We start from the raw sequence: 16,036 nt of genomic DNA on the forward strand, positions 1-16,036 counted from the left end.
CTTTCAGACTTGACTGGAAGATAAGTGACTTGACTACTGTGATACCTTAGAAAAGTGTGCCTGCACCATATTTTAAAATATCTCAGCTGAACAAGTACAATTTAATGCAAATGTTATCTGTACCACTTACAGAGGCCACTTACCACTTATTCAACTTTGACAGTTTGTGAGCATATTTGTGTGCCTATATATAGGAGAAAGAAAAGTCTGACAGCTGCAAAGCACTTTCCTAAGTGCATTGTAGTTAGCCCACAGTAATCAGCAACAAAAAATTTTCTACTTATCCTGCTAATTCACGTACTCATTTTCACTGGTGGGTGAAATGTGTTAGTGCAGTATGTAAGTTGCCAGACTGAAGTATCAACAAGTACACATGAACACAACCTTAACTAGACATACCATTGAGGAGGACTTGAGTGAAGGGCAAAATAAGGGAAGGAGGTCAAAGGGTAGGAAGTGAACAGGAAGGGGTGAAGCAATTAGAGGAAAGACGTCACAGAAATCACACAGAGAATGAGAAAAACAAAAAGAGTGAGGACAAAACGTGCACAAAACGTACAAAGAGTAGCTCAACAAGTAGAGATTGCTCACTGCTTTGAGGATGCTGACTGCCTCTTTGCTGAGCCAAACAGGGTAGAGTACATCATCATGTAGAATAGATTCAAACAGATCATCCTCATTATCGGCCTCAAACGGTGGCTGACCTGCCATCATCTCGTACATCAGCACGCCCAGAGCCCACCAGTCGACTGATGGGCCATAGTCCAACTCTTGAAGGATCTGAGAAGAGGTGTGAAATATTACAAACATAAACAAGCAGTAAGCAAGACAATTGCCAAGGCAATAAAATAATAAATTCTTCTTTTATTTATGTACCTCAGGAGCAATGTAGTCTGGAGTGCCACAGAAGGTGGTGGTGGTGACACCATTCAGGATTCCCTCTTTACACATGCCAAAGTCTGCCAGCTTGCAGTGACCTTCGGCATCCAGCAGAATATTATCGAGCTTCAGGTCTCTGACATAAGCACAGCAGGAACAGGACACAGAAGTAGAGAGAGGCTTTTTAAGTTTGAAGTCATTAACAGAAAACTAGGTGAACTAAGATGAGAGCTGTGTGAAAGCTAAGATCATCAGGGCATAATAGAAACAGCATAGACAGAATAGCCCTGCATTTCTGGGTACATGTGTTAAAAGTGCACAGGTCAGTATGGTCTTCAGAAAAACAGTGTCAGATGCGCTGAGAGAACCTCATTTAAACACATCAACATGTCAAGATGAAGAGCCATTTTGGTTGTTAATGTCAATAATTATAGGACAAAGCAATTATTTCCCAACGTACCACCATTATGTAAGGTTCAGCACGACTACTTCCCCAGGCTGGGGCAGAGACCCGCGATTATGTGAACTCGTGGACCAAAATTATTAACAGTGAACATGAGTAATAATTATCTTATTATAGCCTGGCTTTATACTCTAAGTAAACCATTACTATTACAAAACAAAACATCCCTTAAAAAATACCAAAATATGTCTGCCAAATGGTGCAAACCGAATAGCAGTTGCTATGTTTTCAGAAGACTGAATGCTAGAATCTCTTTTGTCAGTTGCAGCAATGCTAGCAAATCATGGTTATCTATGAACTTGTATATGGAAGAGGGCAGATAGTAAAAGGGAGGGAAAAAATGATTGAAAGGGAAGTACAATTGTTGTTTCCTTAATAAGGACCCATAAGCTATTGTGGTGGAACTTGTCATATTGTTCATGGTTGACTGTTCAAGCACCGGCTTTAAAAGTAACATTTCTTCAAGAAGCATATATTATTATTATGTTAATATAATTATTAACATATTTTTTTGGAAACCTAAGGTTAAAAAGTTTAATCATTATTTAGACTGCAAAATTTCTATGTTCATATTTGGATTGTGCAGGTGCTTAACCAATTTCTGGACTAACCATTAAATTATTAGATCTACTCTAGCTAAGTAAAGTTGAATATGTTTTTAGTTGATCACACTTAAGGACTTGGCTTTAAGCCCCTCCCAAAATGGTGGAAACACAAGCCAGGAACTCTTCCAGGACACTTATACTTTTTTTGTTTGGGAGAGTTCTGGAGTCCCAGTTCCTCAAAGGCTTTGTGACGCAACAACCATTTTTTGAATGCCTTTTAAAATATATATAAAATATTCTGCATGTAACCATTATGTTCACTGGTAGACCATTGCAGTTTCCCCCAGCAGGCCATTGGTCATTACCTACCAGACCACCCAAAGTGCCAGCTTCCATCTTATCCTTCTATCTAAGCTGCCTTCCCCGTTCTGCCATTCCACCCGTTCCCCCCAAAGTCCTGCTTTTCCTCCTTCAGATCTTCATCCCTCAGGCTATGTCCTCAGTCACTCACTCATAAACACGCATACACAAATAATTTCTTTGTAACTTAAAGTGTTAAGTATGAAAGTCCAACTCTCCGAGCTTAACTCTCTGAGCTTAATTAACTGCCTACTGGAACATATGGAGGTTAAGGTGAGCTATATATGCTTCAACACTCTTATGTTGGAGTTCTCAGCACACACCGTTGAGGATTACACAGTGGAATATAGACCAAGGACAGGAATCTCAACATGCATCAAAAGGAGCTCTATCTGTCAGCTTGAATGACATTTTCTGTCACGTGTGACATGCCGGTCGTATCAGCAATGGTTCTGTATGTGAGGGATCTCATATTTACAAATGGTTCTTTTCTCCAGAGAATGTAGTAATGCTTTGGTGCATAAAGACAAAGACAAAATCACAGAACAACTTTAACCCTGCGTGAAAGTCAAACATGAATTTGTCGTGTGAGTCTATATATATATATATATATATATATATATATATATATATATATATATATATATATATATATATATATATATATATACAGTATATATATTATAAGTACAGGACATGTGCATGTGTGATTGTCATATACACTTGGACAAACTAGCTTTACAGAAACAGGACTGAACATGGAACATAAGAACATGGCTTATGTGATTGTCCTTGGAGATAAGCTTTTTTTTCTTCAAAGATGCTGAAAACAGACTAAAGAGCACGCTGATTACGTGCTTGGGTTAGAGTCATAGGGTTCATTCGCTACAGTCAATTACTGGGTATATAAATATTTTACATTTCTGTTGGATTAAGGAATTTTTTGACATGTGGTTGCATAATTAATGTATTCACAAAAAAGTAAGCTTAAAAAAGAAAAATGTATTCTACATGTGCCATTTTGCTTGAGAAATTATCATTTTTGCATTTTAGTATGAAAACCTTGCATTTCAATCAAATTTTGAAAAATCTAAATGGGAGAAGTTTGAACCAATTTGAGAAAGAGCGATATGCTAATACGGCTGGTGAAGGCAGAAAAACCTCAATTTGAATACAAGAAAATCTTTCCATTTAGGCACAGATACATACAAGATAATGAAGAGAACAGACCAGCATGTCTTCAAAATATTCACAAGACAAACCACTGGAACATTTCATAAACAGTAAATAGGTTACAGACTGCTCTAGATGAGTCTTTAACATTCATGCTCAGTGTTGTTTGTCATCCTGCATCTCACCAAGCTTTTAAGGACCTGTTTGAGGTGAACTCAAGTGAACTCTGTCATCAATTTTAGTGTTTTTTATAATAGAGATGTGAGAGACATCATGTGTTGATGTGTCTGGTATGGATCCAGTAGAAATTTAGTTTTGTGCATGCGAGTGTGTGTGCATGCAAGTGTGTGTGTGTGTGTGTGTGTGTGTGTGTGTGTGTGTGTGTGTGTGTGTGTGTGTGTGTGTCATCTGATAATTAATATGTCCTTGTCTTTAACCAAACTTAATATCCATGAAAGTGACATTATGTCACAGCTGTTGCCCACAGGTCCTCATCTTAGTATGACTCACATTTGCCAACATCTTTAACATTAAAGTCAACAACATGATGACCTCTAATGGCCCTTTGAAATGTACACATTTAGCTGAACTACACTTCAACCAATTTCCAATTTAACTTAAGCTTAAATAATATATTAGCTTTTAAATATCCATAATTACAGGAAGAGTTTTTCCACTCATTCAATTTTACACTCGCCTTGCCAAACACAAAATAGACTATCAACAATATCCGGTTTTCATGGATTGAATAAAAAAAAAGAAATATGTGAAATTTGACACCTACGCCGTACGCCCATAACCAACCCACTTCTTGTAAAATAAATAAAATCTGACCTCAGAGGGATTCTTCTATTATTCATTTTAGAATAGACTTTAGACATTGACCCTTATTGGCCTCTAATGTTAAGTATTTTTTTTACAAGACAGATGGAATCACAGTAGCAGGCTAATCACTAGCTACTGTTTAATATTTAGTAATACTCTCAAACCAATCCATGACAAAATAGTTATCCAGCTAGCTATTAGACAGGATGAACAAGGAATTTAAATCTGGATCTATTGAAGGGGCAAGTAAATATTTTTCCAAAAACATTTTTCTAAAATATTTTTATGACTTAAAAAGTTAATTTTCCAGATTTTCAAGGACAGATATAAAGCCTTATGACAGATAACAGACATAGCTCATTTACACAAAATTAAAGAGGTGACTACTTATTATATATAGTGCCATTAAATTTTTGATTCTGACAAGTTAGAAGGAGTTTATATTTATGGATTCTTTGTAATGTTTTTATTTCTAAAGTAAAAAATAAAACATTTATTGAGCATTTTGGAAGCTCTTTACAGTCTCTGTGCTTTAGGAAGTGTCTTTAAAATGCCATGCCGCATTTGTCCAATTAACTCCAACCCGGATCATTTTTTGCAGACGTCCCACAATATTAAATGAAAAATATAAATGGTCAAAATATTTTATCTTTCCTTTTTATATTTTTTTGTGCTCAACTTTTCTGTGGTATAAGTAGAAATTGTGACAAATGTCACAATATTTCCTGTAAAAGTTGGACCCTTTGTGTTTATTTCCAATCCAGTATGAATTATGTTAATCAATTTAATTTAGGTCAGTAGCCATGAGTAATATCAACAAATTCTATAATCACCAGCATTACTTGTGTTTTTGCTTTCTTATACTCTTATATCTGGTGTGTGTGTATGTGTCTGTGTTTGTGTGTGTGTGCGTGTGTGTGTGTTTGTGTGTAGATGTCCAGATAAAGTCTCCTTGGAAAAAGACTCAGGCTTTGATGGTTGAATGATAAAAAAAAATATCAACATGGCTTCACCCTGCATCAGTTCAACAGAGTCCACTTTTCTGACAAGAGGCAGGAGACCGATTTTATGTAACTGTTCTATTTTAGTGACAGAGACAACTGGAAGAAAAATTTTTTAAAAAGCAATATGCACTTAACACAACAACACTGACTGGTACAGAGCAGGTTGCAATTTAAGTGCTCTAAATTCAGTCTCAGAATTGCCATCAAAATTACAAAAGACCTGACAGAAACATCAGTTACTAGAATCAATTAGTCAGACATTCAGCAACACAGTGCATTACGATTGGACTGGTTAAGCAACTGGACTGTTATCTTAAACCTGACAAAACTCAAGCTAACATCCGCTGATTGGAGACATGACACATTGTCCTATGCTCCCTTGGACTCTCATGATGTAGATATAGTTTACAAAGCCCTGATGATGTTATTTTTGCTTCATCCACCCCCCACTCCCTAACAGCCTCACAGACATACATGCATATATGTATTCACATACACACTCTCAATCAGACCCTATTGAAAACTCTTCCTGTGTTCCTCATTAGTGTGGAGTGATTGTTCCATAGGACTTCAGGACAAACTCATGGCTCTGTGCCATAATAACCCCCGTGTTCTAGCCCATCCAAGAGACCTGGACAAACAAATAAACAGCATAGCATCTACAAATATTCTTAAAATCAAGACAAGATACAATTAGCAGTTAAGTGTTAAAGGCCTTGCTCAAGGACTGTGACTTGGTAATGCAGGGATTTAAATTTGCACCTTTCTAATCAGTATTCGAATGTCTTAGACAGTCAGAAGAAGCAAGGAGAATGCAACTGCTGCAGGGCAGGAGATTCAAATCAGACTGGACAGCTAGAACAGCAAGTCACAGCATGCTCTACTCATTCTCCTACGTTCTCTTCCTCAGGGACAAAAAGAAAAACCTCCCAAACTTGCTCAATCCTTCATTCCAGAAAACACTAGAGGGAAAGCCCTGAGCGATAATGCCAGTAAACAGAAAGCAGTATAAACAATACTGATCCAGAATTGGATCTTTGGATTCATAAAGTAAAACTAACTTTGTTTCCTGTTACTAGGAAATTGCTTCCAGATTTTGCTAGGTTTATATACTAAATGAGGACCCATAGCCTTTAGAATAATTAAACAAGCTGTTCAAACTTCTTGTTGTCAAGAAGATTGAGCTGTTAAATATACATTGTAACAAATAATTTCCGATTAACAACTGCAACAACATTTGCAAATCATCATTGAACTTTCATTACTACTGTTGTCAGTTATAAGCCTTATTCAGATAAGATTAGATTTGAATGAGCCTATGGTAAATCATTTGCAATTCAGCACTCTAGTGTTATACTTTTATCTCCCTGACAGGAATTACTAAACAAAAGACCAATACTACTGTTTTCTATTCTAATCTAGTCTCAGTTCTGTCCCTATAAATACCACAGTGATTTGCAGGGTTGGGAAAGTTTTTTTCACTGCTACTGAATACTGTATAAATTAATTATGGTCACTTTATGAATAAGCAGTTGTATCACTGACTAAATTGCCTATATCAGTTGCTGCATTATATATTATAAGTGTATCAGAAAAAGTGCTCTTTAGTTCATTGTAAATGCACAGATATGTAAATGAATTTCATTTTAAATGAATATACCATAAAGCTTTACATGGTTACTTTCTGAACAAACACAGATATAAACTGCTAACCTGTGCTCAAATATTCAATTAAATGTATGTTTACATTTTTGAATGTGAGCACAAATGTCCAAAATGTGACATGACAGCTAGAAAAGTCAAGATGACAGTTATTCCATGCATTTTTGTGCTTGACATCTGTAAAAGCCCAGGTAATAATCAAAGTAAATGATGCTTTTGTGATTTTGAGGTGGGGCACTTGAAGGGCTGTCATCTACAGCCTCTTTAGTGCAAAGAAATCTAGATTCTGTCAAATGGGGGTGGGGGGTGGGGTGCATTTGTTCTGTTGAGTTTAAACAGGTTTATTTAATCCCCTTTACTTACCAATTCCCAATACATTTTCTGATAAAGTAAGTAAGTAAAGCTTTATTTCCTTTAGTTCCCCAGTTCATTAAAACTCTACTATGACAGATAATGAAAATGTATTGTAAAACAACAGTGTATACTCAAAAAAACCCAACTCTGATGAATGTGTAGTGATTTGTAGTTAATAAGTACTATGAGAGATAAACTCAGAGCTGCACAGAAGATATAAAGACTCTGGATAAACTAGCAAAGTCAGCATTTTAAACCATAGATAGAAAAGCTTTCCTTTGAAAACTTTCTGAAGAATGGAGTAAAGGGGAATGAAAGAAAGGCAGAAATCTGTAGTTTGTCTCTAAACGCACAACAAGGTGACTGATAATAAGATAATAAAGATCTTTCCAGTTGCTGAATAAGTGTTCAAACTCTCAATGTTCATTTAGCCAAGGGTCCAACTTCCGTATTGTCAATCACCACTGTTGCTCTGAATAGTTGAATGGTTTGGAGAGAACAGATTTTTCCCTCTAGGCGAAACTTGCTCTCACGCCATGGAGCACCCACAGTGGCCCTCTTTTTGACTGAAGATGTTACAAATGACTAACTTTGTAAAGTAGAAAAATAGTAGACATTTTTGGCAGAACAGGTTCTCTTAGATTAGCAGGATAGCCTGGCTTGGCAGGCTGGATGAGGCTTGATCACTGGGGTTATACTTAGTGCTTGCACTTTCAGGACAGGTTTAGGCTAATTATTGTTTCAGAGTTTATACATGGATTTTACGCAAATAATATGGGATCTGTGCTGAAATGTATATACTCTGCAATGTACCTATAGATGACTCCATTTTGATGCAGAAACATGAGGGCAGAAGTGACTTCAGCAGCATAAAAACGGGAACGGGCCTCATCAAACTTCCGCGAGCGCTGGATCTGGAACATCAAGTCTCCTCCATTCACATATTCCATTACAAAGAATAATCGATCCTGTGATGAGAAAAAGACAAAGACAAATAAGATTCCAGCTTTTTGAGAGGTGAGAGGAAACCAGATAATCTGGAAGAAACCCACACAGACAAAGAGGAAAATGGAGGAAAAAACCTACATAGTAATCCAGGCATTGGAATGAACAGAAGACCCTGGAGCTGTGTGTTGACCAATGCTACCCATTACAACATTGTGCTGCTCTAATAATAGTCCCAATGATAGGATTTATATGATTCTGCAATTATGGCAATACATTTTGTCAATCTGCCATTTAATTTCAATTGGGCCTAAATAACATTGAATCAGTAGATTTATAATTAAACATTCAAATTTAAATCCTTGTTGTGCTGCTCCACCTATACATGGGAACATTCTTTTCTAGACAGCACAAAATTAATTTGGGTAGAATAAGAAAATCAAGAAATTAGCAATGTACTTTTGTAATACCATTAACTAATGCCGTTATCAAGCCCATAGTATCATGATAATATGTATAACAAGTTTCCTAATGCACCAGCATTGCTCTTGTGCAATGCAAAACCATTTCTATTTTTCTGCAAGAACCACAATCACAAAGGGATAATAACAATAGGCGTTTAACAACGCAGCAGGATCAGCACGCTCTTTAATTCAGCCTGAAGAAGCTTCTCCCCCCGGGGGAATAAGAAAAGGAAAGGTCGGCCTTCCTGCATTCCTGTTTGCTGATGTGGGAAATTTTGGGGAAACATGTACAGATATACACTGCGCTATTTCTCATCACATGCCATTGTTTTTTTCATATGGCTTGCAATAAGGAAGGTGACACACATATTTTATAATGTCTTTACAGTCAAACAATGCCATACGATTGCCAAAGAGGAAGAACCTTCCAGTATAGTTAAGTAAGATCTGCTGTTCTCTGTTTGGAAATATCTTACTGACAATGAACTACACACTCATGCGTCAAAGTCATACAACTTCTAAGGATGTGTGTAGACAGGCAGAAACACTTAAGTCTGCTCAGTCTATTAATTCTAACTTTAGTTTATTGTGTAAATCAAGATTCACTATTACTATTTAGTACAAGGAAGGTTATACAGCATAATATCACACATTCTAGGGCTTCTCTAGGCAGCCAAGAAACATTTATGTATTCACTCTCGAAAAAGCCTTAATAGTTTTTTGCTGGCCTCTCTGGAGGAAACATTAAATGCACTATGTTGGACCATAATACTGTGTATTGTCTGTCAGACAGTATTACAAATAGAAGCCTAAAAAAAAGTTATATTGTGGGGACATATTGGAAACCAATTAAATTTTTTATGCGATATCTGACCACTATACTTAAAGTGTAAAAAAGTCATAAAACATACAACATTAAATAAAAACTGCCACACTCCTCTAAATGACAGGAAATGGATGGACATGAGTGTCCATGTTTTTCAAAGGGGGGTTCAGTGTTATTTTACCAGTAGTGAATACCACACATTTAAAATTAATCATAGATTTACAAACGTATGTAAACAAATATTTTGAATGGTTTGTGTGGTAAGCCCAAAGCTTCATGTAGAGACAGCTGAGACAGCTAAGTGAAGCAACCACATTTTTTACAATTATTTATGTGACTGCATGCTGGCCTAGCAAGGGCCACGACCAACAATAAATCAAAGCTCACTTAGGGTCTCTAAACAGCATGCTGGCAATTTTGTTACAATGCTATTAATATGACACAAAATGTTTAAAATATTGCAAAACAATATATTTGCTCAGGTTTCTGTAGGTTGAATAAAGTTTTTAAGAATAAAAGCAGTAGTTTCAATAAATAAACCAAAAGCCAAATGTTTGAGGACACCTGTCCATCACAACCCATATATACTTTATATACCATATATATATATATATAATTAAGTTTTATTTGAATACTGCTTTTAACAATAGACATTGTGCCAAAGCAGCTCAGCTTTGCAGAGATAAAGAGGTTATAAAGTTGGAATGTATAGGTTTAGTGCCTATAAGTTTGTTCCTTATAAGTGTATAAGTGACTGTGGCAAGGAAAAATTCCCTCAGGTGATATGTTTTATCATTGTTTAGGTGTACTGTTCAGTGATGTCTTTATTGTCTTTACTTGGAATGGTGGAAACCATTGTCATACTTAATAGGTTTGAGCACCGGAGTCAAGTCAAGGGAAATCCAGAGCCTCATCTGGGATAATTGGGTAAAAAAAAAAAGAGGAAATTCTACCTGGAAGGGGTGCCAGAGACATCATTTACACTTTGTGTAGTTAAGAACAGCTAATCTGCCTACCTACATGTTTTTGGACAGTGGGAGGAAACAGGATAACCAGTAGGAAAATCACACAAACTCTGCACAAACAGTAACCTGAGCTCTTGGTCAAACCCAAGGTCCTTTACTTAAGGTTAAGTAAAAACTATTAAATAATATTTTCATATTCATTAACACAATCCACATTTCTTACATTAGCACAAGCACATTATACTGTCTACTTCATGTCCAGTACATTGAGGATGTACTGTGCTTTATATAGAAAACAATTTTAAACAGGATGCTTAGAAATTGTTTAAATGTGCCAAGAATCCTGAAGGAGGTCCACCCAATCAAATGTGAACAAACAGTGCCTGCTCCTAATTAGAAACAGACAAATAATGTCTTCCGGGTGGTGTGAGTTGCAGCAGTACAGCTCAGATTGGGAGATAGCAGAGTAGACATGGCCCAACAGATCAACAGTACAGACTCTCTACTGTCTGAAACAGCATGATTAACAAAACTGAAAACAACAAAAAAAAAAACGACCAAGTGCTAAGTGTTTAAATTCATGGGACATACTACATCAACTGCGAGTGCTTCACAATTTTAAGAAAAAAAATTATGTGTAGCAAAATGGAGAGGAAGCAAAATGCGGAAGCAGAGCTGAACAATCAGTAACACAGAGACAATCTTTCTGATAGTGCCAAGTACCGTCAAGAGAGTAATGAAACAGAAAAGTGAAAGAGGGAAACAAAGTTACAAAAATATATTCCCATGTATAATGATATGACTTAAAGCATGTTTATTAATCTATGAGAGCAGAAAAAAAGATGATGGAAAACTTTACCCTCTTTTTATTTTCGTTGAATAGTATACCAAGTGTACAAAATGCAGGACATATTTTCTAAAAAAAGTAATGTTTTGACAATAATACATATTTTATTTATTAAACTAAAGATGCAGCAAGCCTTGCCTCCTCTCTATTTTCATTTAAGTGGTTGTCAAATCTTACCAGACATAATAATTTCTGCCCCCTGGGCAGACTCTAAGAAAGAAAAGAATAAAAAAAAGGTTAAAACAGATAAAATTAGTGTATCAGCCACAATGTCAATTATCATTGAATGCAAGTCGCAAGTACCACAAAGCAATAAGAGTTCTAGAAAACACACACTTGACAAGACAACATACAAACACAATGCAACCCATAACAGTCCTGGCAAAGGTCTACAAATAAGTTTGAGGTTTGTGGTTTCAAAGTCTGGCTTTAAATCCAACTGTAACACCAAATCTGGTCTACCTCTCTCCAAGTGTTTTCTTTTTTAGAGTGAGCATATGAAAATTTGCAAAGACATGATTAACTGAAAGCTGTATTTGCTCAAGTAGTAATAGAAAGAAACCAGGTACAAGATTTATATTTAAGTAAAACTTGCATAGTTCTACAATTATTGATCAAACACTAAAGAAGCCAGTGAAGACAGGAAAGCTTAGAAAACAGGCAGGAACAAGTCTGAATCAGCAAGCAACAAGCATACAGATACAATGAACTTATCTTTGTTTTACTTGTGCTTTGGATTACTAAACCTAAACTTATACAGGTCCATGGGGCAGGCTCAAGTTTTCCTAAAGTACCTAAACGTATACACTAATTTCACATTCTACTGAAATAGACTAAAGAAAAAACAAGAACAAACACCCACACACAATCACACACCAAAACCTCCCACTTCCTTCTCCTAATAATCCAGTACTGCATTTTCTGTATTTGTATATGAAAGCCTGATTGACTTTTATATTTTTTTTTCGAAAACATTAAGCAAAAGCCTGTTTAGTAAAAATTACTATCAAAAGTGGCTTAAAGGAAACTGTGATTGAAAACAAACATTCCATTCCAAGTGAAATTCAAGAATATAGATCAATTTATTTTATTTTTTTGAGGCCCAGAGTGACTTATGAACTTGAACTTGGACAGTCTGCACAAGTGAACAAGTCTGCACAAGTCTGAACAAAATAAAAAAAATTCAGTCTGCACAACTGAACAAAATTAATAAGCTTCAACAAAAATGGTATCTTTCCAGCTGTCTACACATCTGCAGCTTTTCTTTTGTGTGTGTTTGTGAACAAAGTACACAAAGCATGTACTTGAGTAAAAGTAGAGATTTAGTAGTAGGCAAAATATTACTCCAGTGAAAGTAAAAGTGTTCCCTTTAACTTAAACTAAAAAGTGCAAAAGTATTTGGCTTTAAATGTACTTTAGTATACAAGTAGTATGATTTATTACGGATATAATGGCCAATTATAATTTTTATCACAAGACTGTTGCTTAATCAACTCAGTTTATGTGAAAAGACTCTAATGTTACTCTTAGCACACCAATCTATTAATAGAATGATATCAATGAGTCAAACAATGATTGATGTATAATAAGTTATCATGAGCCCAAAGCATTCTATTTAAAAACTTAACGAAATTCTTCCATCATTTACTCTTCTCAAAATGTTCTGCTTGCTGTTGAACTGATGCTGAACTGATGTTGTGTTAAGAAGATACCACCAACCAGCAATATCGGTTCTAGCTTGAATGATGCCCTGGCGAACCATGACCCAACCGCTCCCCCATTAAATTAGCTGTTTTAGCTTTGAAAAAATAAGACATATTGTCAGTGCAGTCCATGAATTTGGATACATTTCTGAGAGCTTTCTTTCATGTATAAATAATCACCCCCAAATGCATTTATTGCACCATTAAATACATGTCATTATGCACAATTTATCAATCTCTCCGAACCAGGAACCATACAACTCCTTGGCTAATTGTAGCCATAAGATACATACAACATAAATATCCTTATAATATATTTATTTTAAATGAGCCTTTTAAGCTACACTGGAGATTGTCCTTACTGAACTCAGTTCTGGACATATTCAGTACAATCACAGAAAACCTTTATGACATCAACTAAATTAAAGGTAACCAAGTCAATAAGTGCTAGTTTAATTACAATCCAACTAGACTAGTTAGGCTGTAATTGTTTCGTTGTAATTGTTTGTGTTTTGGCTGATTTAACATCTAAAACACCACACAGGCACAGAAGATCCCACAGGCTGTGTGTCTGTCCCCAGTCAGTGTGGAAAAGACCAACGCAAGGCAGCCAGACCAGACAACATACCTGGTCAGGTACTAAAGGACTGTGCTAAAGAACTCAAGGATGTACTAACTGACATCTTTAACACTTCACCGAGTCAAACAGTCGTTCCAAAATGTTTCAAGGCCACCCTAATAATTCCAGTCCCAAAGTGGCTGCACCCATCCAGCCCAACAACTACCAGCACTGACCCCCATTATTATGGAGTGCTTCGAGCGACTGGTCATGCAGCACATAAAATCCATTCTTTCTCCCTCCCACAACCCGTTCCAGTTTGCATATAGAACCAACAGGTCCACGGAGGATGCCATCTCAGCCACTCTCCATCTATCCCTTACACGCCTGGGCTACAAAGACTCCTATGTGCGAATGCTGTTCTTGGATTTTAGTTCAGCATTCAACACAATCATCCCCCAGCAGCTAATAAACAAACTGAGTCACCTGGGACTCCCCTCTCTGAAACTTGGTGCTGGACTTCTTATCAGAGAGACCACAAAATGTACTCGTCGGTCGAAAGACCATCAGGCTAAGCACAGGGGCAGCATAGCTGCTCACAGCTCACACCCATCAAACCTCCACTTCAGCCTCCTCCATTCAGTGAGAAGGAACCTTTGCCTCCAGGCTCGCTCCACAAGACTTTTAATCAGCTTCATCCATCAGGCCGTCAGGATGCTGAACTATGTCCATTACCTCCCCCTGCTCCCACCTACTCCTGAACTTTACAGCTCACTATACACTTCTTCATTGCACATAAGACACTTTATACTCTCTGCAGAATCCTGCACAAATGGACCTGTTTACAAACACCCATTTAAAAAACATTACATGTACAAATACTTTCAATCTGACACTGTTGCACTTTTACACTTTTTGTACTACTGTCATACTGCTCTATCTGTCTTGCACCATACAAGCGCCTTTATACTCTTCAGTATGTTTACATATACTAGGATGTACATTTGCACCTTACACAGATGTTTATGAGATATATTCACCTGGCTATATATATATATATATATATATATATATATATATATATATATATATATATATATATATATATATATATATATATATATATATATATATGTATATATGTCTATTTATTACAGGTTCACTGCTGTTACCTCATACAAAATCTGTTCTATATTGCATTAACAGTGGAAGCACTTGATTAGAGAGAAAAGAAACTGTATTTCGATTCCTCTGTATGTCTGCACATATGGTGGCATTGACCGATAAAAACCTTGAATTTTGAAAACCTTGAACATCATAACGAGATGAATGATAGAGCTGCATACCCACCTTTAACTTGTACACGTTTCTTCCCTACTTCTGTCCTCTTTTTCTGAATTGGTCTCCTGAGGGTTTAGACTTTTTTTTTTGTCATTCATAATTTTAATTTGGATGCAGCTCTCCTTAGTCAAGTCAAGAAGCTTTTATTGTCATTTCAACCATATATAGCTGATGCAGTACGCAGCAAAATAAGACAACGTTCCTCCAGAACCCTGGTGCTACATTTAACAACATAAAGCTATATAACCGAAAACACAGAGCTAAGGACTAGTAAGTGTCCTCGCCACATAAAGTGCATCGTTTGCAACCTTTTGCAAACAGTCCAAAACAGACACTGCAAAGACAACATAAGACAGTGTAGGACAAATACACAAAATACGACATAGCGCCGCCAGACTGACATGACGTCACTCCAGGTCTTGTCAGTTCTCCCAGCGAAAACCCTGAAGACCGAGGTGATGTCACCCCTGCCTCTTCTTTCTGAGCGTATGAGTGAGGGAACTTCTCTGGGCGGTGGGTGCACACTCCAAGTCGGACCAGGTTCATTGAACTTGACATAATATAATAATTGAAGCGTCAGTGCAAATGAGAGCGCTCATTCTACTCTGACTGGTTGCTTGCTGGGTGATTGACCAGTTAAGGTTTTATCCAATCAGAAATAAAAAAAATACTCAACTGATCTAGTGAAATGTAGTTGAGTAAAATAATATATATTTGACTTTGAAATGTAGGGAAGTTAATGTATAAGTCTCCCCAATGAGAAATATTGAGTAAAGTACAGACACACACACAAAAAAAAAACTTAAGTACAGTAATTAATTACATTTACTTCGTTACTGGCCACCACTGGTGTGTGTATGGTGTGTGGGTGTGTGTGTGGGTGTGTGTGGGTTGAAGGGGGAAATTTAGTGGTAGCTTATTTGTTACAAATTTTGGACTTCTGATCAGAAGGGCACAACCTCAATTCCTAGTAACTGCTGAGCTTCTGAACAAGGCCCTTAACCCCTTAACTGCTCAGTAGTATAAATAAGGTAATTGTATAATTGTTAGTCGCTCTGGATAAGGCTGTAATTATACATTTTTGGTTCTTTAAACCTGCTTGACCCTGATCCTTCTCTTTA

General features: G+C 36.6%; 1 protein-coding gene across 1 annotated transcript in view; it reads right to left on the minus strand.

The window, feature by feature from the left end:
- Nucleotides 1-16,036, minus strand: part of prkcea (protein kinase C, epsilon a) — a 55,326-nt gene that overhangs the window by 5,408 nt on the left and 33,882 nt on the right. Inside the window, exons 11-13 of the mRNA XM_083556493.1 lie at nt 8,079-8,233; nt 877-1,015; nt 592-780 (exon numbers count right to left, since the gene is read on the minus strand). Of these exons, the coding sequence (XP_083412619.1) occupies nt 592-780; nt 877-1,015; nt 8,079-8,233 (483 nt within the window). The remainder of the gene's footprint in view (nt 1-591; nt 781-876; nt 1,016-8,078; nt 8,234-16,036) is intronic.

This window comes from Silurus aristotelis (genome assembly GCF_946808225.1).
Source record: "Silurus aristotelis genome assembly, chromosome: 12".
Classification (NCBI taxonomy): domain Eukaryota; kingdom Metazoa; phylum Chordata; class Actinopteri; order Siluriformes; family Siluridae; genus Silurus; species Silurus aristotelis.